Source organism: Oncorhynchus clarkii, chromosome 19 (assembly GCF_045791955.1).
Source record: "Oncorhynchus clarkii lewisi isolate Uvic-CL-2024 chromosome 19, UVic_Ocla_1.0, whole genome shotgun sequence".
Taxonomy (NCBI): Eukaryota; Metazoa; Chordata; class Actinopteri; order Salmoniformes; family Salmonidae; genus Oncorhynchus; species Oncorhynchus clarkii.
In genome coordinates this window covers 22,099,364-22,125,025 of record NC_092165.1, presented here as the reverse complement: position 1 = coordinate 22,125,025, position 25,662 = coordinate 22,099,364, and the positions used below count along the sequence as shown (strand labels likewise).

General features: G+C 41.4%; 1 protein-coding gene across 1 annotated transcript in view; it reads left to right on the top strand.

The window, feature by feature from the left end:
* LOC139374928 (inactive ubiquitin carboxyl-terminal hydrolase 53-like) overlaps positions 1-25,648 on the top strand; it is a 62,400-nt gene extending 36,752 nt beyond the window's left edge. The window contains exons 12-19 of the mRNA XM_071116173.1: positions 478-588; positions 893-1,015; positions 2,485-3,295; positions 3,677-3,744; positions 13,192-13,270; positions 13,365-14,227; positions 14,527-14,615; positions 17,927-25,648. Coding sequence (XP_070972274.1) covers positions 478-588; positions 893-1,015; positions 2,485-3,295; positions 3,677-3,744; positions 13,192-13,270; positions 13,365-14,227; positions 14,527-14,603 — 2,132 coding nt within the window. The 3' untranslated portion in view covers positions 14,604-14,615; positions 17,927-25,648. The remainder of the gene's footprint in view (positions 1-477; positions 589-892; positions 1,016-2,484; positions 3,296-3,676; positions 3,745-13,191; positions 13,271-13,364; positions 14,228-14,526; positions 14,616-17,926) is intronic.
* Positions 25,649-25,662: the final 14 nt, after the last annotated feature.

The window sequence follows — 25,662 nt, the reverse complement described above, 5'->3', positions numbered from 1 at the left end:
GTAAACAACACTTGTGGAAAAAGTGCAACTTTATTATAATGTTTTTTTAAATGCATTGTCCAATGTTGCATTTTAGCTTACAGCAGCTGTGGCCAGCTCTCCTCCTGTGCAGTTGGCCACCACTGCAGGATTTTATTCTAGTCCTACTTTAACATACTTTATTCTGCTAACTGTTGAGAAAGTCAATCAGCTGGGTTAGTGTAGGGCTGGAACAAAGGCCTTCATACACATAGTTTGTGTTCCAGACCAACTGCATTTCAGATTTTGCATTACAACAACAAATGTTGTGTGCCACGTCATTCACTGCGCAGTTAAGCATCAGATTGCTATATCATATGATGTGGATAGCTTACATGTTAAACACCCATCCAAGCGTTCTGAGATCTGGCATGCATCTAAAATGTAGTCAGCCTGGAACGTGGCCATTAGCTCTCACCTCATCTCACTGAATGCCTATCTGATGTTCTGCTTCTGCAGCAGGGATGAAGAAGTTGGATGCCATCCGGGAGAATGCAGGCCCATTCCGCTCCAACCAGGGGCCCCATAAGCAGATGCTACTTCCACCCTCCACCTCAGGCTACAAAAGAGGTAAGATCCGGGTTGAGGCCAGTAGGCACAGAACTGTAGAAAATGCTTTGAAGCATATTGAAAACGTTGTACTTCGGGGTGCTGTGCAGAACATGACCCAGACTTGGATTTTGGCAGAGGAAGACAACTAAGATTTAAAAAATACCTCAAAACATAATAAAACATTTTTTGTGTTATATTATATGATTTTAAATGCATTGTATCCACATCGTATGGTTGAATTGTGTTTTTAAATTGTAAAATAAATCAAATCAAATGAGCATGTGTTGTAACTCATGTGTTATCCCAATCCTGATATCCATAGTGAAAGGCCCACCTTGTAGTCCCAACAAATTCCGGGTTCCTTCCAAGGAGACTTCCCAGAGGGTTGTAGAGGGGATAAAGAAGGAGGCCGAAAGAGGGCGTCGAAAACCAGATCCACACAAAGGTAACGTGCACTACAGTGATTGTTATACTCATAAGGTAACATCTTACTGTACTTTGAGGGGTACCTTGAAAAACCATGACAAGTGCAGATGACATGTGTAAGAACCAGTATATTGTGTCCATACTCTTTTTGTCAAAAGAGTTTTAGCTTACAGTGGCAGATAGAAATAACTTTCACAAAAATTGAAATTACTATTCATTAAATCAGAGGCAGTTACTTGTCACTGACTACCACAAACTTAATGTTGTGTGTGATGAGTGAACTATTCAACCAACCAGTGCTACAACCAAAATCAATGTATACTTGACTGTGTTAACCTGATTGTAGATTATTAAGATACAAGGGTCCTCAAGATTGGTTGCATGATTTTTCACACTGTTTATAGACACAAATAGTATTGGCTATAATGTGATATGATGCGGTGCACATCCAATAGATTGCCTGAAGGGTCACTTGGATAATGTTTTGGTGCATTGTTTTTTTAGATGTGGCCCCAAACCAAAGGGCAAACTAAGGGCAGCAATATGGAGTCAGGAAATGTTTTACAGGACTGGCCAATCGCCAAGAAAATAGCATACCATCTGTTCTACACAGATAAAGTTGTCTCAGGGCAAATAGAACCATGTAAGATGGAAATAATTGGTTCCAGAGTGCTTCAGTTTTTTTGTGTAGTTCTAATCCTAGGTTTTATTATTTGTGTGACCTGCTTTTCTAAATTTTAGCATACTTTATTATTCTTACATTTTCAGTTCAGAGGTAAGTTTTCTGATGAAGCTAAACAATGTGCTTTGCATTTTGCCAGTGTTTCCCAGAAAACCATGTGACATGTGTCCCAAAAGTGCCCTCTCCAATCAGATTTTTCGACCCAAAATTCCACCTAAAACAGAATATTCAGAGAAAGATTATGTAATATTGTCTTTTGGAATATCTGGACGATGTTGGAAGGCATTGTATCCTATATCAAAAATCTTCAACTTTTACGATATAAACCTTGGACCAAGTGCAGGAGATTTTCTTCTCTCAATCGAGCTATTCATTGTTCAACATTTATCCAATCCTGAGAAATATATTTAAAAACCACCTAGAATAAGTTTATACGTAGATTGTAGGCCTAAATACATTTTATGATGCTACACAAGTACAATATGCATGCTTGGCACACTAAAACAAAAATGCTGTTTCTTACATATGTAGGATCTTAATTTGATCAACCTTTTGCAGGAGAACTTTCGAGCAATCTAGGAAAATGTAAATGTGTAGTGTATTTGAGGTTTAGAATTTCTAAAGTTTGTAATTTCCACTTTGAAATTTCAGACTTGATCTGCCCTAATGTATCAACCCCTACAAAAATGTCCATTAATTATAATCCACATAATAATTCACATTTCATGTTGCTGCACGATTATTGTCTTGCTGTTGCAAACTGGCACACATTAAGATCCTACATCTGTATGTCACTTCCTGTTTAGATATGTCCTATGCCAGATCCCCGCCTGAGGGCGGGCTGAGGCAGCACGCTGACCAGAGGTTGCGAGGTGGCAGTGGAGCCCGGTCTGACAAGTTGTCATCCTCCCACCAGAGCAGAGCTTCCCAGGACCCAGACCCACGCTCTCAATCCGGTGCCCTTGGCGGACACAGTTGGAGACAGGAAACCTCCCCTGGTCACCAAGAACAGGACGGCAGCCAGGACGTGTGGGATAAGGGCAGCAGGTTGGGAGCGGGCCATAACAAAGCCAAGCCCTCCTGGAGGCCAATCCGGGAAGTTCTGAATGTGGACAGCGTCTTCAACGACCTTGAACGGCGACAACAGCAGCACTATGGCGGTGGTGGTAGCCCCCGGTTCGCTAAACCCTCCTATAAGGAGATCCCGCATGGCAGCGAACAGGACAACCGGGACTGGGAAAAAGAGCGGGAAAAGGATAAAGAGCGGGAACGGGACCGTCTCAGGATGAGGGAAGAGTGCAAGCAGCAGAAGTGCTTGATGACAATTTACGAGGACGAGCAGCGGCAAGAGACAGAGAGCCACAGCTCCCTCGAATCGGAGGGCAGGGCAAGTGGGCACGGCGACCGGGGCGGTGGAGGGGATGGAAGCAGCGGGAGTAGGGCCAAGGGCGGGACCAAAGCCCTGTTGCGCAGCGACACCTGGACCATCCAGAGGACTGAGTCGGGATACGAGAGCAGCGACCGGCTGAGCAGCGGCTCCACCAACCCTGACTCGCCAGGGGTGGACAGCTTTGCCGGGAAGGAGCAGCGGTTGACACCAGAGGTGCAGTCTCAGAGGTATGATGGCAGACTGGGGTTTAAACCCAGCTCTAGAGACTGGGCTTTAGCCTGCTGAGCTAAAATCTAGGAGCATAGATTAATGCCAGGTGTGCAGTCACAAAGGTGGACTTTGTTTACATTCAAATATTGTATTAAGTGACTGTAATGCACTTTTTGTTAAGTTTAATCGATTTGTTTACATAGATTTTTTGTCTTTTCAGGGGACCCATGTGTTTCCAGACAATAATACAATGAATTTAACCCTTTAAATGTCACACAAGGATAGTTGTACCACAATGTCCATCATAAACTTAGTCTCTTGGGTGAAACACAATGATCTTACTCTCTGAAGTCCATTTTGGCAGAGTTGTTTCAGAGTTTAAATCTTCTTTTTTTCAGCAGGGGTCAGCTTCACCCAAACAGGTGCGATTCAAAACCTGATGCGGTACACTCCCCTTTGCATCAAGGTAAGTGGATGTTCTGCGCTTTCGAGCATGTGTGTTTAATATATAAGTTGTACAGATGTATGATCTTAATTTGATCACTCTTTTGTAACTGAGAATTTTTCTGCACAGTGGGAAATGCAGATGGGTTTCATGATTTACATAAATTCACTGAAAACATGATTTAACACATGGTTATATTAACAGTACTTCACTTTTCATGTAGCCTAATTTTGGCCGGCTAATAGCCTAACCACTAATATAGCCTAATCACCGATCAAGCAACATGCTGCAGGATTATTTTTGCTGCGACAATACTAGTCAATTAATATCCTACAGCTGTAGTACAGTATGTTTAGTGAAGGTTCATTGTTTGTAGTTTAAACTGAAACTGAGTCATGTTCTCTCTAAAGGACAGTTAGAAAATGTACTAGGGTGGGAGGGCTGCTCCAAAACTTTTGTTTTGCTTTGGGAGGGTTGTGTGTTTGTTTTTTTTATTGGGCAAAGGGGAGGCTAGTACATTTTTTCCCCTGATTTACATTCACCATTTTGCAGGTTTTCATGTCTTCCATATAGCCAATTTCCTCATCTGTTTGCATGGGCCCTCCCTATCTAGGTGTTTTGGCACTTCACTTATGCACTACGCTTTTCCACACGGGTACTACACCACACGTTAATATACCTATAGCTAGCACATTTGGTTCCTTGGAGGTTGGGGGACATTACATTTTTTGTTTCCCATTGGTTCTTGGGACTAATCCATAAGTTTCCTGACTGGTAAATCTGAAAGTTTTATTAACGTTCAGAGAACGGAAGTTAATATTTTGCCTGTTCTGGGAACAGCTTACAGGGAGATTCTGAGAATGTTTTACTATGGTTCCCTGAAAGTTTTCCTTGGAGTTTTTATTAACCTCTAGCGACGAGCAATCCCGTATCCGGGATCTTAAGTATAGCCTCAAGCTCATTAGCATAACGCAACGTTAACTATTCATGAAAATCGCAAATGAAATGAAATAAATATATTGGCTCTCAAGCTTAGCCTTTTGTTAACAACACTGTCATCTCAGATTTTCAAAATATGCTTTTCAACCATAGCAAAACAAGCATTTGTGTAAGAGTATTGATAGCTAGCATAGCATTAAGCCTAGCATTCAGCAGGCAACATTTTCACAAAAACAAGAAAAGCATTCAAATAAATCATTTACCTTTGAAGAACTTCGGATGTTTTCAATGAGGAGACTCTCAGTTAGATAGCAAATGTTCAGTTTTTCCAAAAATATTATTTGTGTAGGAAAAATTGCTCCGTTTTGTTCATCACGTTTGGCTAAGAAAAAAACCCGTATCCGGGAGTGTAATTATAGCCTCAAGCTCATTACCATAACGCAACGTTAACTATTCATGAAAATCGCAAATGAAAGGAAATAAATATATTGGCTCTCAAGCTTAGCCTTTTGTTAACAACACTGTCGTCTCGGATTTTCAAAATATGCTTTTCAACCATAGCAAAACAAGCATTTGTGTAAGAGTATTGATAGCTAGCATAGCATTAAGCCTAGCATTCAGCAGGCAACATTTTCACAAAAACAAGAAAAGCATTCAAATAATGGATAAAGGATGGAGCTAGTATGCATCGTTTTTTTTTTTATTACTCATACCAAGCTGTTAATTTTAGTCTATTCAAACAGACCCCATTTCAAAGGAAACAAGCCCTAAATAAGACATACGGGGTGTCAGGTAGCCTAGTGGTTAGAGCGTTGGGCCAGTAACAGAAAGGTTGCTAAATTGAATCCCGAGCTGACAAGGTACAAATCTGTCGTTCTGCCCCTGAACAAAGCAGTTAACCCACTGTTCCTAGGCCATCATTGTAAATAAGAATGTGTTCTTAACTGACTTGCCTGGTTAAATATATATATATATATATATATATTTTCAAGTCTTGCCATAGATTTTCAAGACAATTTAAGTCACAACTGTAACTAGGCCACTCAGGAACATTCAATGTAGTCTTGGTAAGCATCTCCAGTGTATATTTGGCCTTAAATTGTTGTCCTACTGAAAGGTGAATTTGTCTCCCACTGTCTGTTGGAAAGCAGACTGAACCAGGTTTTATTCTAGGATTTTGCCTATGCTTAGCTCTATTCCATTTCTTTTTATCCTAAAAATCTCCCTAGTCCATTCCCATAACATGATGCAGCCACCACCATGCTTGAAGAGCGGTACTCAGTGATATGTTCTGTTGGAGTTTCGCCAAACATAATTCTTTATATTCAGGACAGGAAGTTAATTTCTTTGGCACATTTTTTTGCAGTTTTACTTTAGTGCATTATTGCAACAGGATGCATATTTTTGAATATTATATTCGATATAAACCTCATGTAGGTTATTGTTGTGGAGTAACTACAATGTTGTTCCATCCTCAGTTTTCTCTGATCACATCCATTAAACTGTAACTGTTTTAAAGTCACCATTGGCCTCTTGGTGAAATCCCTGAACAGTGTCCTTCCTCTCCAGCAACTTAGTTAGGAAGGTCACCTGTATCTTTGTAGTGACTGGGTATATTTATACACCATCCAAAGTGTAATTAATAACGTCACCATTGTCATAGGGATATTCAATGTCCGCTTTTTTAAAAAAAATCTGCAAATGGGTGCCCTTTGCAAGACATTGGAAAACCTCCCTGGTCTTTGTGGTTGAATCTGTGTTTGAAATTCACTGCTCAACATACGTTCTTTAAATGTATGTAGTTCTGTCCTTGAGATGTCCTTTACAGTTGGCACTATGCATTGGGGCAGATTCCAATAGTCCAATAGCGGCAAGCTTTACACCACTCCAGCCGACACTTGGCATTGCACATGGTGATCTTAGGCTTGTGTGCGGCTGCTCGGCTATGGAAATCCATTTCATGAAGCTCCTGACGAACAGTTATTGTGCTGACATTGCTTCCAGAGGCAGTTTGGAACTCTGTATTGAGTGTTACAACCGAGGACAGACTATTTTTACGCGCTACATGCTTCAGCACTCAGCGGTCCCATTCTGTGAGCTTGTATGACCTACCACTTTGCAGCTGAGCCGTTGTTGCTCCTAGCTCCCCAGCCCGGGGCCTACGATGAGGACTTCTCCGAAGTCGTTCTATATAGTGTGTCCACATAGGCCTATGCTCCCAGCAGGCCCATTATTCAGGAAAGTATAACAAGTGTTCTGCCTCCTTTCTGATCCGAGGGTCTTTCCTTGACCTAGAACCTGCTCCTAGAGGACGTTAGGATGATGCCTAAATATTAGTCATTTCACTTAGGCCTATGCTCCCAGCAGGCCCATTATTCAGGAAAGTATAACAAGTGTTCTGCCTCCTTTCTGATCCGAGCGGCTTTCCTTGACCTAGAACCTGCTCCTAGAGGACGTTAGGATGATGCCTAAATATTAGTAATTTAATTTTTAACATGTATTACCTTTTATGTGTGGCAATATTTACTAATAAATAGTACACCTTCCTCTCAACTCTCTAACAGAAAACATTATGCTAATGTTATCCATGAAAATGTCAAAGTATATTTTCACACAACTTATTATAATGCCAAACCATTAAAATTGTAATCTACAAATAAATATTCTCATAATGAATTGTGTCATGTTTACATGTGAACGTTTTTTCAACTTAGCTGCCATGACAGTAGCTAACTAACCTAGCTAGACTAACTTTAGCTAGCATAACCTATTTAAAACCTTATAGAGCAGATCATCTATCTGTAAGGACCAACGCCGGACATGAGAAGTAGATACGGGGAGTTGACATTTAATTAGGAACAGACAAAGAGCAAGACCGAAACAGCGTCAGCACACGGGTACACAATGACAAACGACAATCAATGCAGCAGCGGGAAACCGAGATGGGAAACTGACAAATATAGGGGAGGTAGTAAACAGGTGATTAAGTCCAATGCTGGGGAGCCTGGCGCCCTCGAGTGCCGGGGGGGGGGAGCGGGAGCAGGCTTGACACTATCTATATAATAAATTGTGACATTATAACATCACTAGCTAGTAACTCACCTGCCTTGAAAATAAATTTGGGGTGATGTGAATTCACTTGACACTTGCTAGTTTCTGGCCGAGTTTTCCACAGCAGTTTTTTCTAAAACTAGCGAGAGCAAGTAGTTAGTAGAAGAAGAAGAGTGAATGAAGCTGCTACAGCGAGCAGCCCTCTCTGTTGGCCAATACAAACACAACGCGATTGAGACATCAACCAGTAGGCTCTGCTGCCTGGTCTTTCTTGCCACGTAAAATATAATTTCACTTTGTGGTCTGTTTTTAGCACACAGTTAAAAACGGGGACATTTCCGGGGACAGCTCCAGCCGGGAACAGACCACCAAAAATGGAGACTGTCCCCGGAAAACGGAAACGTCTGGTCACCCTAGCATAAACACAATTAGTCAGTGTTTTAATCTGATTAGGCTACAACTGTCGGCTACCTTCTCACGGTCATCCACTCCACTATAATCCCATTCCATCATCCAAACTGCTTTTTATTTTTTAAATTATTTTTATTTATTTCACCTTTATTTAACCAGGTAGGCCAGTTGAGAACAAGTTCTCATTTACAACTGCAACCTGGCCAAGATAAAGCAAAGCAGAGCAACGAAAGCAACAACACAGAGTTACACATGGGATAAACAAATGTACAGTTTAAAACACAATAGAAAAATATACAGTGTGTGCAAATGTAGTAAGGTTAGGAGGTAAGACAATAAATAGGCCATAGTGGCAAAATAAATAACAATTTAGCATTAACTTTGGAGGGATGGATGTGCAGATGATGTGCAAGTAGAGATACTGGGGTGTAAAAAAACTAAAACAATATGGGAATGGGGTAGTTGGATGTGCTATTTACAGATGGGCTGTGTACAGGTACAGTGATAGGTAAGCTGCTCTGTCAGCTGATGCATAAAGTTAGTGAGTAATAAGTCTCCAGCGTTAGTGATTTTGCAATTTGTTCCAGTCATTGGCAGCAAAGAACTGGAAGGAAAGGCGGCCAAAGAGGTGTTTTGGGGATGACCAGTGAAATATACCTGCTGGAGCACGTGCTACGGGTGGGTGTTGCTATGGAGACCAGTGAGCTGAGATAAGGCGGGGCTTTACCTAGCAAAGACTTATAAATGGCCTGGAGACAGTGGGTTTGGTGACGAATATGTAGCGAGGGCCAGCCAACGAGAGCATACAGGTCACAGTGGTGGGTAGTATATGGGGCGTTGGTGACAAAATGGATGGCACTGTGATAGACTACATCCAGTTTGCTGAGTATAGTGTTGGAGGCTATTTTGTAATTAACATCGCCGAAGTCAAGGATCGGTAGGACAGTCAGTTTTACGAGGGTATGTTTAGCAGCATGAGTGAAGGAGGCTTTGTTGCGAAATAGGAAGCCGATTCTAGATTTTAATTTTGGATTGGAGATGCTTAATGTGAGTCTGGATGGAGAGTTTACAGTCTAACCAGACACCTAGGTATTTGTAGTTGTCCACATATTCTAAGTCAGAACCGTCCAGAGTAGTGATGCTAGGCGGGCAGGCAGGTGCGGGCAGCAATCGATTGAAGAGAATGCATTTAGTTTTACTAGCATTTAAGAGCAGTTGGAGGCTATGGAAGGAGTGTTGTATGGCATTGAAGCTCGTTTGGAGGTTTGTTAACAGTATCCAAGGAAGGGCCAGATGTACACAGAATGGTGTTGTCTGCGTAGAGGTGGATCAGAGAATCACCAGCAGCAAGAGCGATATCATTGATATATACAGAGAAAAGAGTAGGCCCGATAATTGAACCCTGTGGCACCCCCATAGAGACTGCCAGAGGTTTCTGTTGGTAGGGGTAGCAAGGTGGAAAGCATAGCCAGCCGTAGAAAAATGCTTATTGAAATTCGCGATTATCGTAGATTTATCAGTGGTGACAGTATTTCCTAGCCTCAGTGCAGTGGGCAGCTGGGAGGAGGTGCTCTTATTCTCCATGGATTTTACGGTGTCCCAAAACTTTTTGTAATTAGTGGTACAGGATGCAAATTTCTGCTTGAAAAAGCGAGCCTTAGCTTTCCTAAATGACTGTGTATATTAGTTCCTGACTTCCCTGAAAAGTTGCATATTGCGGGGGCTATTCAATGCTAATGCAGTAAGCCACAGGATGTTTTTGTGCTTGTCAAGGGCAGTCAAGTCTGGAGTGAACCAAAGGCTATGTCTGTTCATAGTTCAACATTTTTTGAAAGAGGCTTGCTTATTTAAGATGGTGAGGAAGGCACTTTTAAAGAACAACCAGGCATCCTCTACTAACGCCATGAGGTCAATATCCTTCCAGGATACCCGGGCCAGGTCAATTAGAAAGGCCTGCTTGCAGAAGTGTTTTAGGGAGTGTTTGACAGTGATGAGGGGTGGTCGTTTGACCGAGGGCCCCTTACGGACGCAGGCAGTGATCGGTGAGATCCTAGTTGAAGACAGCAGAGGTGTATTTAGAGGGCAAGTTGGTCAGGATGATATCTTTGAGGGTGCCCAAGTTTACAGATTTAGGGTTGTACCTGGTAGGTTCCTTGATTAACAGCCATTCGATTAATATAAAGAGACTTCTGTTACAAAAGGTTTCATGACATTTGGAGATTGTCAAACCAAGCCTTCAATGCTGAGTAGGGAGGGATGTCATTTCTGTTTTGTCCAGACTGACATACTCTTCTTGGTTCTGGTGTTGAAGACTCAAACCATGATGATAAGCGCTCAAAGTCGGTAATCAGTATGCAGTTATATGTTGCTTATTGGTTGGCACAAGAAACCTGTTGATGGAAAATGAATTGCATATATTTTATATAATTATAAATATAGCATCAACATGTAGAAAATACGATTTCCCCCTAGCTGATCGTTGTCTGCAGCCGGCTCTGGTCGTAGTGTAATGATACAGGCAGGGAGAGTGAGCCTGTCCGTCCGTGGTGGTCGGCAAACCCTCAACTTTCTGAAGTCGATATCCACGTTTATAAACACAGGGTTGCTACAGTTATTGTTATTTATGGTGGTAATCATTATTTTTGATTTGAGGGGGAGGGTGTGCAATATTTTTTTTTCATATATCAAACTGTCCCTAAAGAGTTCATAACACCAAATCTCTCAGAACACTTGAAAAATGGTTTTATTCTTACAAAGGTTTAGCGTTATACCTGCAAAATCATAGTAATAGTTCTAAATCAATACAGTACATAATGTATCTATTGTGATGGAAATGTTATACTTAATTTCCATCACACTATCATAGTGCAACCCTTGATAAAATGTTCAAACTGTATTATAAGACGACTTTGTATATACATCCGAGCAACGACAAAATCCTCAGTGTTTTGAAAAGAGAGATACCAGTATTATCTTCCCCTCCCCCATACCAACGTTTCAGGGAAACATAGACTTTAAAAAAGAAGGAAAAGCAGATTAAGGGACTGTTCATTTTGATCCCCTGACTTAATGGTGCTAGATTATGGCCAACTGAATAAGGGGGCAATACGCCCTAAACGCAAAGGACCTTTGTCATGATTGTCAGAGCCCTGGTGAGTCATGCAAAATCAAGCCCTTCAAATCTCTTACGTTCTAATCTGCACTAGCTATTTAAAATACATGACGATATCCGAGAAGAAAACGCTAAATAAACCTAGTGTGGAAATAGATTTTGAGCCGAGCTAACAAATGGCCTACTGTTGCTACTGTAAATAGCAGTACTGTAAGTAACACGTCAAAATCTATCAGACATGTGTAGTGTACAGTAGGATATGTGTTGTGTTGTACTGTAGGTCTCTGACTATTTTCCACACTGTGAATGAGGGTAGGCAAAATATAAAAATACAGTAACATCCTGACTTGATAATTTGTTGTTGTCATGTTGAGAGGGAGATCTTATTAAACCTTGCCAAAGCTCGACCCTATTGACTTTGTTTCCTAGAGGGAGTTTGTTGCAGTCTGCCTTGATAGCTATATTCTAGATTTGTAGATTCTGTGCTCGCAACATCTTTTGACAGGATGCACAAATCCTATGTGAATTTGAGGGAAAAGATTACCTTCTATTCACATTTTATCCTATGTGTATTTGATGAAAAATATGATATTCTATTCCATTGTATCTTATGTGGCATTTTTGTCAAGTTTTATCCGATGTGTGTTCAGAGGCTAAAGAGGACATATAAATAACATAAAATCACATAAAATCACATAAAAATAAACATTTTAAACACCGTATGAGTGAATAAATGTACACAGAATGTCAATTTGGATTGTGCGCTGGTTGACTGTTGGTCTCTAGAATGCCAAAAAGTTGATTTAACCTGTTCACCCATTAAGCCCCTCCACATTCATTCATCTGACAGTAATCCCCAAATGCTTGTTCAGATGCCGCAGCTGGACTTGACTGTTTCCGCCTTAGTCATTGTTGTTAATATGTTAGCTTGTGTGTAGAGCGCTGTGTGCTCCAGTAGGATATGTTCCCCATAAAATATATAAAAGCTAAGCTATTCAAAGCTTTTATTGCAACTGAATCAAGTGCTGGCCCCTTTTTTAAATTTTCATGTGATCGAGTGTTGGCTGCAAACACTCTTTCATAGTTTTATGCAAGAGCATAGAGTTGAACATGTTTTATCCCTTCACCTGAATATGTTAGCTTATAGCAATGCTTCCTTCTACAGTCAACCTGTGTGAATCTAGAGCCAAACCGACTCCCACAGCTTTTATCCTTGCATGGACCTCTAGGTCAGTGGCAGGAAGGGAAAAAAAGTATGCTTCTATTTTTAAAGTGGATGAATTTAGTATGCATACTGCCTCCTGCTGTGCTGACCGTCTGCCGATTGGTCAATCCAGCAGCAGGGTCAATGGCGGTGGAGATCAACCCTGTGGTGCCATCGTGCGTCAGAAAAACAGAACTGCTTTTACTCCCCCAACTCACTGGCACTGTGAGACAAATAGGCTATCTCCCTGAAAATAGGCCCTTCCCTATTTCTCTTGCTCTCTTTCTCTCTCTCTCTCTGTCTCTGTGTCTGTGTCTACCTGCTTGTCCATCCCTCTCTCTTCTTTCTTTCTTTCTTTCTTTCTTTCTCCTGCTCTAATGTCTCTCCTGTGTGTTGCTCTGTTCGTTTTTTTTCTCTTCTCTGCGATTAGGTGTTATTTTCTTTGTGTCTCTAGAAAATGGTGGTTTAAATGAAAATGTAAAATCCTTATTCCTAATTTAGAAATCATGAATAAATAGACCTGATTAACTGTTAATTTAATTTATTCAATGGAATCACCCCCAAGTTGTATTACTTTTCCCTTGGACAAAATATCAAGATTTATCGTGGGGAAAAAACGATCCATACTTTATAAATAATGTAAATAAATAACTCCAGAAAATGTTGGTGATTGCATCATTTTGGGGTTTCATTTTCATTTTGTCCTAAGCAGTGAGTGTGTTAATTTCAGCTTTGTCTATTTTTCTTCTAGGTAAACATCAACTGACAACTCAGGGAAAGAATTGCGACCATCAAGTTTCACATCTCCTGAAAAGTAGTCCAAGTTCAAGGTAATGTTATGTTGATATGTTTAATGTCGTTAATTGTCAATGTGTACATCCATATTTTGTGCATTTAGAAAGTATATTGTGTTCTATTCTACAGACAGAAATGTAGATACAGCCCCTGTAGTTCTAAGAAAGGAGCTGGTCTAGAGAGGGACGCTAGCTCCTCAGACAACAGGAGCAGTCACATGATGGAATCGCCAGAGATGAGTAACAACAACAGAGGTGGTCACCATGGCAATAGCCCCGCCCTGCGGCGCTTGGGTGAACCCAGCAGCTCGGAGTGGAACAGCTCCGACAACCTGACTGGGAATCTCTCAGAACCAGAGGACAGTGCCTACCGCTCCAGCAACAGCAAGCCCCTTCTGTCCAAGTTGCCCTGTCCCCCCCACCACCTGGCCTTCCACCAACCCCCCCATATCGAACTGGAAGAGCCCTCATCTCAACATCAGCCCATCACGCCACCACTGCCTCACCCCAAATCCGCCCAGCGAGCTTCCCCTCACCAGGGGGATGTTGGCCGCCACTGCTTCAATCCCAGGCTACTCCAGGAGCCCTCCCAGACCAGCCCCCGGCCCAGCGTCTGGCCCACCTCGGCCTCACATACCCCCAGCCCCAACCGGAGGTCGGAATCCAATGGCCCTCTGCAGAGGCCCTCGTCGGGTGCCAGCTCCAAGTCGGGCTCGGACCCAGAGAGGAGTAACCCGTCGTCGGGTGAAAGTGAGAAGAGGCTGCCCATCTGCAGGCCACCTGGAGCCGAGTCAGCGGCAGCCCAAGGGGTTTCCCTCACCACGTACTTCAGCGTGGACAATTGCATGACGGACACATACAGACTTAAGTACCATCACCAGCGACCCCTCCTACTCTCGGCTATCTCGGAGCCCCGAGAACATCCCAGCCACCACCTGCACCCCGCAAACACACACTCCATGCTAGACCCACCCAAAACCCGGCCTGATGCAGGTAAGCTTGTACAGTCACAGCGGCTTGTAAAAACACCTACGGACATTCATGTACAGTAGTACACTGTTCCAAAACGACATGTTCTCCTCATACTGTACAAGTCGTCTCAACAGTAAAATTACAACTGCAATAAAGCATAAATATTAAAGCATCCAAATATTTTAAATGCTGGCATCTGCCCAAAATTTGCTTTGACGTCATCTGTAAAAAATAAAAATAAAAACATAAAAAATGTCATGTGTGTTTTTGCATTGAGTTCATCTTCATCTATATTGTTTTATTTTTTTCCTCGAAAACAGGCCATAACAGCAATAAGCCCACTGCAAAATGGAACCCAGTGACAGCCAAAGCACTGGATGAGTGTGGCTATTTGTGATGGGATTATCTGGTAAGTGATACACAGTTCCTCTTTTCAGCACTTTTTTAATGGCTCCGCTACCAGATCCTTCTATGAATATAGATGCAGTTTATTTTGTACAAGCATTACTGCACGGCATGCTGCACTCGCCTGAGTCAAAATCAGTGAGAGAAGGGCAGACACAAAATAATTGAATTTCCCTGGAGATGATAATGCATGACATTTCTTATTTTAATTTAATGCAGTAAAAAATATATATTGATCTGTATACCAGGATTTAAGCTGTTCAATACCACTACTCAGGACATGCACTGACTTTGCTACTTATTGAGGAAATATTTGCTTACAGTAACCATGTTTCCATCCACCGTTTTTATGCGACTAAAGTGATAGCGTATAAAAAAAAACATGACAGCTGTGATGGAAACCGTTTCAATACAATTTTATAAATGCCGATAGATCATTTGTTTGTTCGACCTGGGATTTTTTTTGTCTGTAAAATGTATCATGCGAGAAATGGGGTTGGAAACGCCTTTATAGACATGTATTGATATAATAGATAGCCATCATATGGAAGTAAACTTGGAGTCACGCGATGATATGGTGTGTGGTCCTCCCACTACGGCTTGGTAAACCATGAAGTTCATTAGGCTACAGGTGATAAGTGATGATGAACTTCACATGGTGGTGAAAGTACACATTGATCTTGATGCTCCTTTCCGATATATATCGAAGGTCTTATGCTGGTGACATGATGATCGATGCTTGACTGCCATTTGACAAATACAAATATATACAGTGCCTTGCGAAAGTATTCGGCCCCCTTGAACTTTGCGACCTTTTGCCACATTTCAGGCTTCAAACATAAAGATATGAAACTGTATTTTTTTGTGAAGAATCAACAAGTGGGACACAATCATGAAGTAGAACGACATTTATTGGATATTTCAAACTTTTTTAACAAATCAAAAAACGAAAAATTGGGCGTTCAAAATTATTCAGCCCCCCTAAGTTAATACTTTGTAGCGCCACCTTTTGCTGCGATTACAGCTGTAAGTCGCTTGGGGTATGTCTCTATCAGTTTTGCACATCGAGAGACTGAAATGTTTTCCCATTCCTCCTTGCAAAACAGCTCGAGCTCAGTGAGGTTGGATGGAGAGCATTTGTGAACAGCAGTTTTCAGTTCTTTCCACAGATTCTCGATTGGATTCAGGTCTGGACTTTGACTTGGCCATTCTAACACCTGGATATGTTTATTCTTCCAGAATGGTCCTGTATTTGGCTCCATCCATCTTCCCATCAATTTTAACCATCTTCCATGTCCCTGCTGAAGAAAAGCAGGCCCAAACCATGATGTTGCCACCACCATGTTTGACAGTGGGGATGGTGTGTTCAGGGTGATGAGCTGTGTTGCTTTTACGCCAAACATAACGTTTTGCATTGTTGCCAAAAAGTTCAATTTTGGTTTCATCTGACCAGAGCACCTTCTTCCACATGTTTGGTGTGTCTCCCAGGTGGCTTGTGGCAAACTTTAAACAACACTTTTTATGGATATCTTTAAGAAATGGCTTTCTTCTTGCCACTCTTCCATAAAGGCCAGATTTGTGCAATATACGACTGATTGTTGTCCTATGGACAGAGTCTCCCACCTCAGCTGTAGATCTCTGCAGTTCATCCAGAGTGATCATGGGCCTCTTGGCTGCATCTCTGATCAGTCTTCTCCTTGTATGAGCTGAAAGTTTAGAGGGACGGCCAGGTCTTGGTAGATTTGCAGTGGTCTGATACTCCTTCCATTTCAATATTATCGCTTGCACAGTGCTCCTTGGGATGTTTAAAGCTTGGGAAATCTTTTTGTATCCAAATCCGGCTTTAAACTTCTTCACAACAGTATCTCGGACCTGCCTGGTGTGTTCCTTGTTCTTCATGATGCTCTCTGCGCTTTTGACGGACCTCTGAGACTATCACAGTGCAGGTGCATTTATACGGAGACTTGATTACACACAGGTGGATTGTATTTATCATCATTAGTCATTTAGGTCAACATTGGATCATTCAGAGATCCTCACTGAACTTCTGGAGAGAGTTTGCTGCACTGAAAGTAAAGGGGCTGAATAATTTTGCACGCCCAATTTTTCAGTTTTTGATTTGTTAAAAAAGTTTGAAATATCCAATAAATGTCATTCCACTTCATGATTGTGTCCCACTTGTTGTTGATTCTTCACAAAAAAATACAGTTTTATATCTTTATGTTTGAAGCCTGAAATGTGGCAAAAGGTCGCAAAGTTCAAGGGGGCCGAATACTTTCGCAAGGCACTGTATATCTTATATATAATAATCTCATCATGTAGACTAGCCTACCCGCACTGTATCTGATAGTTGCTGGTTGAAAATACAATCTACACATTACCGTATTATCAGCAGATTTGCATGGGCGGGAGTTTCGGCTTTCCATGGTGACATCACCATGCGATAAATTGATGAATTGACCAATAACAAAGAAAGTCCCAAACCTCTGTGCCAGTGACAGCTAGTTTTCAGTTTCCCCTCACCACTCCCAGACCGAGCAAATTTTTAGTTTCAGAATTTTTTTTAACTAAAAAGCAATTGTTTCCCATTTTAATGGAAATCTATTACAGTAAGGTACTTAATTGTTACCCAGAAACGAATTGATATTGATAAATTAACAGCTGCATTGGGCCTTTAAGAAATGCACTAACTAAGCTGCTCTGGATAAAAGTGTCTGCTAAATGACTAAAATGTCAACTTAAACAAGCAAAAACAAGAGCTGAAAAATGCACAACCAATAAACCAGACTTGGGTCAAATACATAGGTTGAATACTTTAAAATATATGTTAATCAGAAATATTTAGTTTGCGTGATGCACTTCTTTTACTGTTGTGTTGGTTTCATTGTACTCAACCAAATGAAATGTATTTGAAAATATTTTACATTATATATTTTACCCAGGTCTGCAGTACAAGAAGTGTATAAGGACAAGAAATGTTTTTAGTAACAAGCTCTATAGCACATTGGTAATGCGGGCCTCTGTAGCTTAGCTGGTAGAGCATTGTGCTTTGAACACAGGACAGTGGGCCTAGTGGTTAGAGCGTTGGGCCAGTAACGAATGGTTGCTGGACAAATCCCCGAGCTGCCAAGCTAAAAATCTGTCGTTCTACTCCTGAGCAAGGCAATTAACCCATAAACAATTTATGTATGCTTTAGATAAAAGTATCTGCTAAATGGCATTTCTTTCTTGGAAATGTACTCATGGCATATTCATGGCGTACACATACAGTATGATCCATATCATAGTAATCTACTGTCCTCTTCTTACTCATAGGTCTGATGTCCATGGAAAATAATCTATTGAACTGGATGCCAAAGAGTCTGCTGACTGGAAAGGTGTTGCTCTTAGAACTTCAATTGAAATCAGTGTCAAATGCCAAATCACTGATGCACTGTGGGTTGCAGAAGTATTTATATGTATTTTGAAGTAAGATACAGTTTGATAGTCCACAGTCAGAGAGAAAAATGTTTATGTATGTTGATAGATGAGTTGGAAGTTGGAAAGGGCAGTCCAAGGCATATTACAGTAAAATTTAATGATAACCTGTTGAATATACACTTGCTACAGTGTGACATTGACCTCTGGGATCAAGAGGTGTATCTTTTGGTTTAAGGTAATGTGCATCCCTGATTGTGTGGCCAACACAAATGTTATTTCCGAATATGAGCACCAAATTCAGCAATCTCAGAATACAAACACTAACATTGTGTTTGCATACTTGTTATCCTGCTGAATAGACAGCTGTTACAATGTTAGCCAACCTGCATGAGGACTTATAAAGAGGTAACAATAGTGATGTGTACAGTATGAGCATGCGCATGGCATACTTTACATTTGTATCCAACCGACATCCAAATTCCAATTGGTTTATGTTATTGGGTCTACTTCAATTATATCTTCACTTTTTTTGGGACCTGCCTGAATTTTTCCACGTACAGTACCATGCATGTACTTTATAGGCCATGAGAGACATAAAAGGTACATGCATGGAGAGACATTTATTTCAACCACTGCTAACTTGACCAACTTTAGCCACTGCCAACCAAAAAGTAAAAGGAATGATAGTGGAAAGCTCACTATGTTCAGAATCTGTGGCAAAATCACCTCTAAGTAACATCAATCAATCAATTATACACTGCTCAAAAAATAAAGGGAACACTTAATCAACACAATGTAACTCCAAGTCAATCACACTTCTGTGAAATCAAACTGTCCACTTAGGAAGCAACACTGATTGACAATAAATGTCACATGCTGTTGTGCAAATGGAATAGACAACAGGTGGAAATTATAGGCAATTAGCAAGACATCCCCCAATAAAGGAGTGGTTCTGCAGGTGGTGACCACAGACCACTTCTCAGTTCCTATGCTTCCTGGCTGATGTTTTGGTCACTTTTGAATGGTGGCGGTGCTTTCACTCTAGTGGTATCATGAGATGGAGTCTACAACCCACACAAGTTGCTCAGGTAGTGCAGCGCATCCAGGATGGTACATCAATGCGAGCTGTGGCAAGAAGGTTTGCTGTGTCTGTCAGCGTAGTGTCCAGAGCATGGAGGCACTACCAGGAGACAGGCCAGTACATCAGGAGACTTGGAGGAGGCCGTAGGAGGGCAACAACCTAGCAGCAGGACCGCTACCTCCGCCTTTGTGCAAGGCGGAGCAGGAGGAGCACTGCCAGAGCCCTGCAAAATGACCTTCAGCAGGCCACAAATGTGCATGTGTCTGCTCAAATGATCAGAAACCGACTCCATGAGGGTGATATGAGGGCCCAACGTCCACAGGTCGGGGTTGTGCTTACAGCCCAACACCGTGCAGGACGTTTGGCATTTTTCAGAGAACACCAAGATTGGCAAATTCGCCACTGGCGCCCTGTGCTCTTCACAGATGAAAGCAGGTTCACACTGAGCACATGTGACAGACGTGACAGAGTCTGGAGACGCCGTGGAGAACGTTCTGCTGCCTGCAACATCCTCCAGCATGACCGGTTTGGCGGTGGGTCAGTCATGGTGTGTGGTGGCATTTCATTGGGGAGTCGCACAGCCCTCCATGTGCTTGCCAGAGGTAGCCTGACTGCTATTAGGTACCGAGATGAGATCCTCAGACCCCTTGTGAGACCATATGCTGGTGCGGTTGGCCCTGGGTTCCTCCTAATGCAAGACAATGCTAGACCTCATGTGGCTGGAGGGTGTCAGCAGTTCCTGCAAGAGGAAGGCATTGATGCTATGGACTGGCCCGCCAATTCCCCAGACCTGAATCCAATTGAGCACATCTGGGACATCATGTTTCGCTCCATCCACCAACGCCACGTTGCACCACAGACTGTCCAGGAGTTGGCGGATGCTTTAGTCCAGGTCTGGGAGGAGACCATCCGCCACCTCATCAGAACCATGCCCAGGCATTGTAGGGAGGTCATACAGGCACGTGGAGGCCACACACACTACTGAGCCTCATTTTGACTTGTTTTAAGGACATTACATCAAAGTTGGATCAGCCTGTAGTGTGGTTTTCCACTTTAATTTTGAGTGTGACTCCAAATCCAGACCTCCATGGGTTGATAAATTTGATTTCCATTGATCATTTTTGTGTGATTTTGTTGTCAGCACATTCAACTATGTAAAGAAAAAAGTATTTAATAAGAATATTTCATTCATTCAGATCTAGGATGTGTTATTTTAGTGTTCCCTTTTTTTTTTTGAGCAGTGTATTTATAAAGCCCTTTTTACATCAGCAGATGTCACAAAGTGTGTATACAGAAACCCAGCCTAAAACCCCAAAAGCAAGCAATGCTGATGTAAAAGCATGAACCTAGGAAGAAACATAGAGAGGAACCAGGCTTTGAGGGGTGGCCAGTGCTCTTCTGAATGTGCCGGGTGGAGATTATAAGAATACCTGGCCGTTAAGGCCAGATTGTTCTTCAAGATGTTAAAACGTTCATAGATAATAAGCAGGGTCAAACATTAATCACAGTGGTTATAGAGGATGCAACGGGTCAGCACCTCAGGAGTAAATGTTAGTTGGCTTTTCATGCCCGAGCATTCACAGGTCGAGACAGGTCGAGATTGTTGAAAGAGTAGGTCCGGCATAAGGTAACCGGTTCGGTAAACAGGTTAGGGTTCCAGGCAGAACAGCAGAAACTTGATCAGCAGCACAACCAGGTGGACTGGGGATGGGGACAGCCAGGAGTCGCCAGGTCAGTTAGTTCTGAGGCATGGTCCTAGGGCTCAGGTTCTCCGGGAGGGGAGAAAGCGAGAGAGAGATTGGAGAATTAGAGGGAGCATACTTAAAATCACACAGGACACCTGATAAGACAGGAGAATTACACCAGATAGGACAGACTGACCCTAGCCCCCCGGCACATAGACTATTGCAGCATAGATACTGGAGACTGACACGGGGGGGTCGGGGGACACTGTGGCCCTGTCCGACGATACCCCCGGACAGGGCCAACGAGGCAGGATATAACCCCACCCACTTTGCCAAAGCCCCCACACCACCAGAGGGATATAAACAAACCACTGACTTTCTACCCTGAGACAAGGCGGAGTATAGCCCAAAAATATCTCCCCCACGAGCCCAAGGGGTGCAAAAACGGACACGAAGATGATGTCGAGTATAGTGAAAAAAGCTAGACCCCTCCTAGGGACGGCATGGGAAGTCAGTGACTTAGCCCCAGTAATTGGGTCAGAGAGAATACCAGTGGAGAGAGGGAACCAGCCAGGCAAAGACAGCAAGGGTGGTTTGTCACTCCAGTGCCTTGCCGTTCACCTTCACACCACTGATTTGAAGGTATTTGAGTTGATTTTGTCGTGCAATGTTGAACATGGTGAGCTTGCCCCTATCACTCCCATTGTTAGTAGTGGCTATTTAAACAAATCAAAGCTGTGGGTGACAGTTTATCTGGCTCTGTAGACTACTTTCAGAGTAAGTGGAAAAAATAGAGGTAAGTCTGAAAACAGTGAAAATAACCTTTAAGTTGTCTTAAAAAAAAAATATTATTCAGTGAAGATAACGGTAAGGATTCAATATGATCACGGGTTATAGATATTGTAGCTTTTAAAGGCAATGTTCCCACATTCACGGAGATCCTATTCACGGTAAGTGCTGATAATGTTGTCTCAATCTGAAAATTAGCATAGTGTCCCAAGGTGTGGAATACTAATGTATGCAAGCATGATGGTGTCAATATGTTTTTGTCAATGCCTATAAGCAGTGATCAGATTCAATCCGGGCCAAGGTGTGGGACACTATGCGAGCATGATTGTGTCAATATGTTTTTGTCAATGACACCGATAGTATCGCAATTTAAGGTGCAATTTATTACAATTTTGATAAAGATGATAGCAAGTTGTCCTCTAGATGTTTTTGAATGAAGCCAAACAAATATCATTCACATTAGAATTCATTTTATACCGTTTTCATTGTATAAGTCGGTTCATTTCCTGTTAAAAACCAGGAACCGTAACTTCTACTTATTTTCATGTTTTTTTTTTACATATATCATTTTCATAATTCACATTGTGATTGGAAAATATGAATATTTTTTTTTAAATTTAAGTAGTCTAAAGTCAGTTAAGAACAAATTCAGCCTACCGGAGAACAGTGGGTTAACTGCCTTGTACAGGGGCAGAACGACAGATTTGTACCTTGTCAGCTCGGGGACTCGATCCAGCAACCTTTTGGTTACTGGACCAATGCTCTAACCACTAGGCTACTCGCCTACGTATTAGGTAAATAACCCAATGGGAAATGGCTTCAGTTTTGGTGATAAAAGGCCCAGTGTAGTCTAGATTTTTCCCGTGTTCTATATATATTTCCAAACTATGAGGTTGGAATAATACTGTAAAATTGTGATAATTGTAGTGTAAGAGCTGTTTTGAGCTGTTTGAAATTTCTCAAAGTTTTGGTGAGAGGGAGTTTTGGCCTTCGGTAAATTAGTTTTTAGACCAATAAGAAAGATAGTTCCAAATCTCTATGCCATTAACAGCAGAAACTTAATTTTGTAGTTTTCCCCTCCCCACTCAAACACTTCCAGACAGTCCTAGCAATTTTTTTGCTTGAGAAATTGCTATTTCCTAATTAGCTATTTTTGTTTCTTTTTGACCATTTTAATTGAGAACAATCACAGAAACTATTTGATATTGAGTGGCTGCATTGAACCTTTAACACTTCATAGTTTAACACTTTATGGGTGACATTTTCTTCCCACAGAGTGACACTTTTGCTTATTTTATATAGGTGGGATGGTACTTTATCCATGGGGATTTCTGAACACTGCAGCTCATGATTTATGTTGCAATTTTGCAGCATTTGGACATTGCCTTGGATCACTTGCCATTACATATTGAAAATGTTATAGGTCGTTTACTCATGCAAAGTGCTTCTTTGTGAGAGGAAAATGGCACATTCCAGATATCTCAACTCCATTGCCTGTTATAAAAAAATTGCAACAGAGCTACATTGTGGTTTTATGGTATTTAAGTCATCAATGGACAAAACCACTTGCGGTTAACTGGGGATACGTACAGTGCCTTGCAAAAGCATTCATCCCCTTGGCGTTTTTCCTATTTTGTTGCATAACAACCTATAATTTAAATAGATTTTTATTTGTATTTCATGTAATGGACATACACAAAATAGTTATAATTGGTGAAGTGAAATGGGGAAAAAATTACTTGTTTCAAAAAATTAAAAAAACTGAAAAGTGGTGCGTGCATATGTATTCACCCCCTTTGCTATGAAGCCCCTAAAGAAGATCTGGTGCAACCAATTACCTTCAGAAGTCACATTATTAGTTAAACTGTCTACAGGTGAACTTTATTTAAGTGTCACATGATCTGTCATATGATCTCAGTGTGTATATTTATATTTCTACGCCTGTTCTGAAAGGCCCCAGAGTTCGCAACACCACTAAGCAAGGGGCACCACCAAGCAAGCAGCACCATAAAGACCAAGGAGCTCTCCAAACAGGTTAGGGACAACATTGTGGAGAAGTACAGATCAGGGTTGGGTTATAAAAAAATATACGAAACATTGAACATCCCACGGAGCACCATTAAATTCATTATTAAAAATTGGAAAGAATATGGCACCACAACAAACCTGCCAAGAGGACCGCCCACAAAAAATCACGGGCCAGGCAAGGAGAGCATTTATCAGAGAGGCATCAAAGAGACCAAAGATAACCCAGAAGGAGCTGCAAAGCACCACAGGGGAGATTGGAGTATCTGTCCATAGGACCACTTTAAGCCGTACACTCCACAGGGCTGGGCTTTACGAAAGAGTGGCCAGAAGAAGAAAAAAGCCATTAAAGAAAAAAATAAGCAAACACATTTGGTGTTCGCCAAAAGGCATGTGGGAGACTCCCCGAACACATGGAAAAAGGTACTCTGGTCAGATGAGACTAAAACTAAGCTTTTTGGCCATCAAGGAAAACTCTATGTCTGGCACAAACCCAACACCTCTCATCACCCCGAGAACCCTATCCCCACAGTGAAGCATGGTGGTGGCAGCATCATGCTGTGGGGATGTTTTTCATCGGCAGGAACTGGGAAACTGGTCAGAATTGAAGGAATGATGGATGGCGCTAAATACAGGGAAATTCTTGAGGGAAACCTGTCTCAGTCCTCCAGAGATTTGAGACTGGGGCGGAGGTTCACCTTTTTTTTCACCCCCCCAAAGAATTGACTTTGGGGAGGTGAATAGTTATGCATACTCAAGTTTTATATTTTTTTGTCTCATTTCTTGTTTGTTTCACAATAACAAATATGTTGTATTTTCAACGTGGTAGGCATGTTGTGTAAATCAAATGATACAACCCCCCCCAGGTTGTAAGGCAGCAAAATAGGAAAAATGCCAAGGGGGTGAATACTTTTGCTATGTATATTCATTAACATAATGATTTATTTTAATTGCAATGTTCCTCTATCCATTTGCAATATGTGCAAATAACAGATACAGCAATTGCATGGTTGGGCAGAAGCATTAACAAAACTTGAATCTGAATCTTGCCCCATGTCCCAGAGTACCCTGGTACTTTCAGAAAAATAATTTACAGGGATAGTTCACCCAAATTACATATTGGTCTATGCAGTCTATGGACAAGGTAAGACAGCAATCCATGCTTTGGTTTTGTTTAACTGGCCACTATCTCCAAATGTTTTAGCATGTATGGCACAAATTCAATGCAAGTCAATATTCCTGATATTAGAATTGTTCACGTTTCAGGTCCTACATGTTGACTCATCGGCATAAAATGTAGTGCAGCGTCTATGGGCAAAAATCTTTACGAGAAAAAAGCTATTGAATACTTAGCATCTTGGCTGTCATTTTTCAGTTAGCAAAACAACATTTATTTTTCTTTATGGATTATGCTATTTATTTGACTCATAATCCAATTGTGTTCTGTCATTTGATTTGGGGCATTTATTTAAATGCATGCTGCTTTGAAATTCACGGTTTTGCCATTACTTCTAGTAAAATAAACATTTTGTAGTGGTAAAATAAGTATTGACATTTTTGCTTTCAAATAATTTGGGGTAGGACTCAACAAGCTGGGACCTTCCAATAAAAATGGATGTCATAGTATTTGTTCACTAATGTTCCTGGGCTGTTGAAATACTGTATGAATCCCATTTTATATGTTTTACTGTAGCTCAACATGAAAATGTGTCCCCAGTTCTCACTGGTAGTGTTTTTATTTGCTTATTGTAAAGTTGGTTATTTCAATGCTTTACATTAAATGATTCATGTAATATACAGTTTATTATTCATTTATGTAAGTCTTGCTTCTCACAGGCTATTTTTGGGAGTATGGACTTAGTATATATTGCTCTGCTGTTGTATCTGGAGTGCCTTTGCATTTTTTTTCCATGAGAAAGTTGAACAGGTTCCATTTAAAAAGAAACATGTACAGTAGAGCTGACTGTGCACACTTTATATTTTTGGAGATGCCTATGCATTTATATTTATTCATTGTTTAATAAACTTAAAATTATGCAATCAGTAAACGT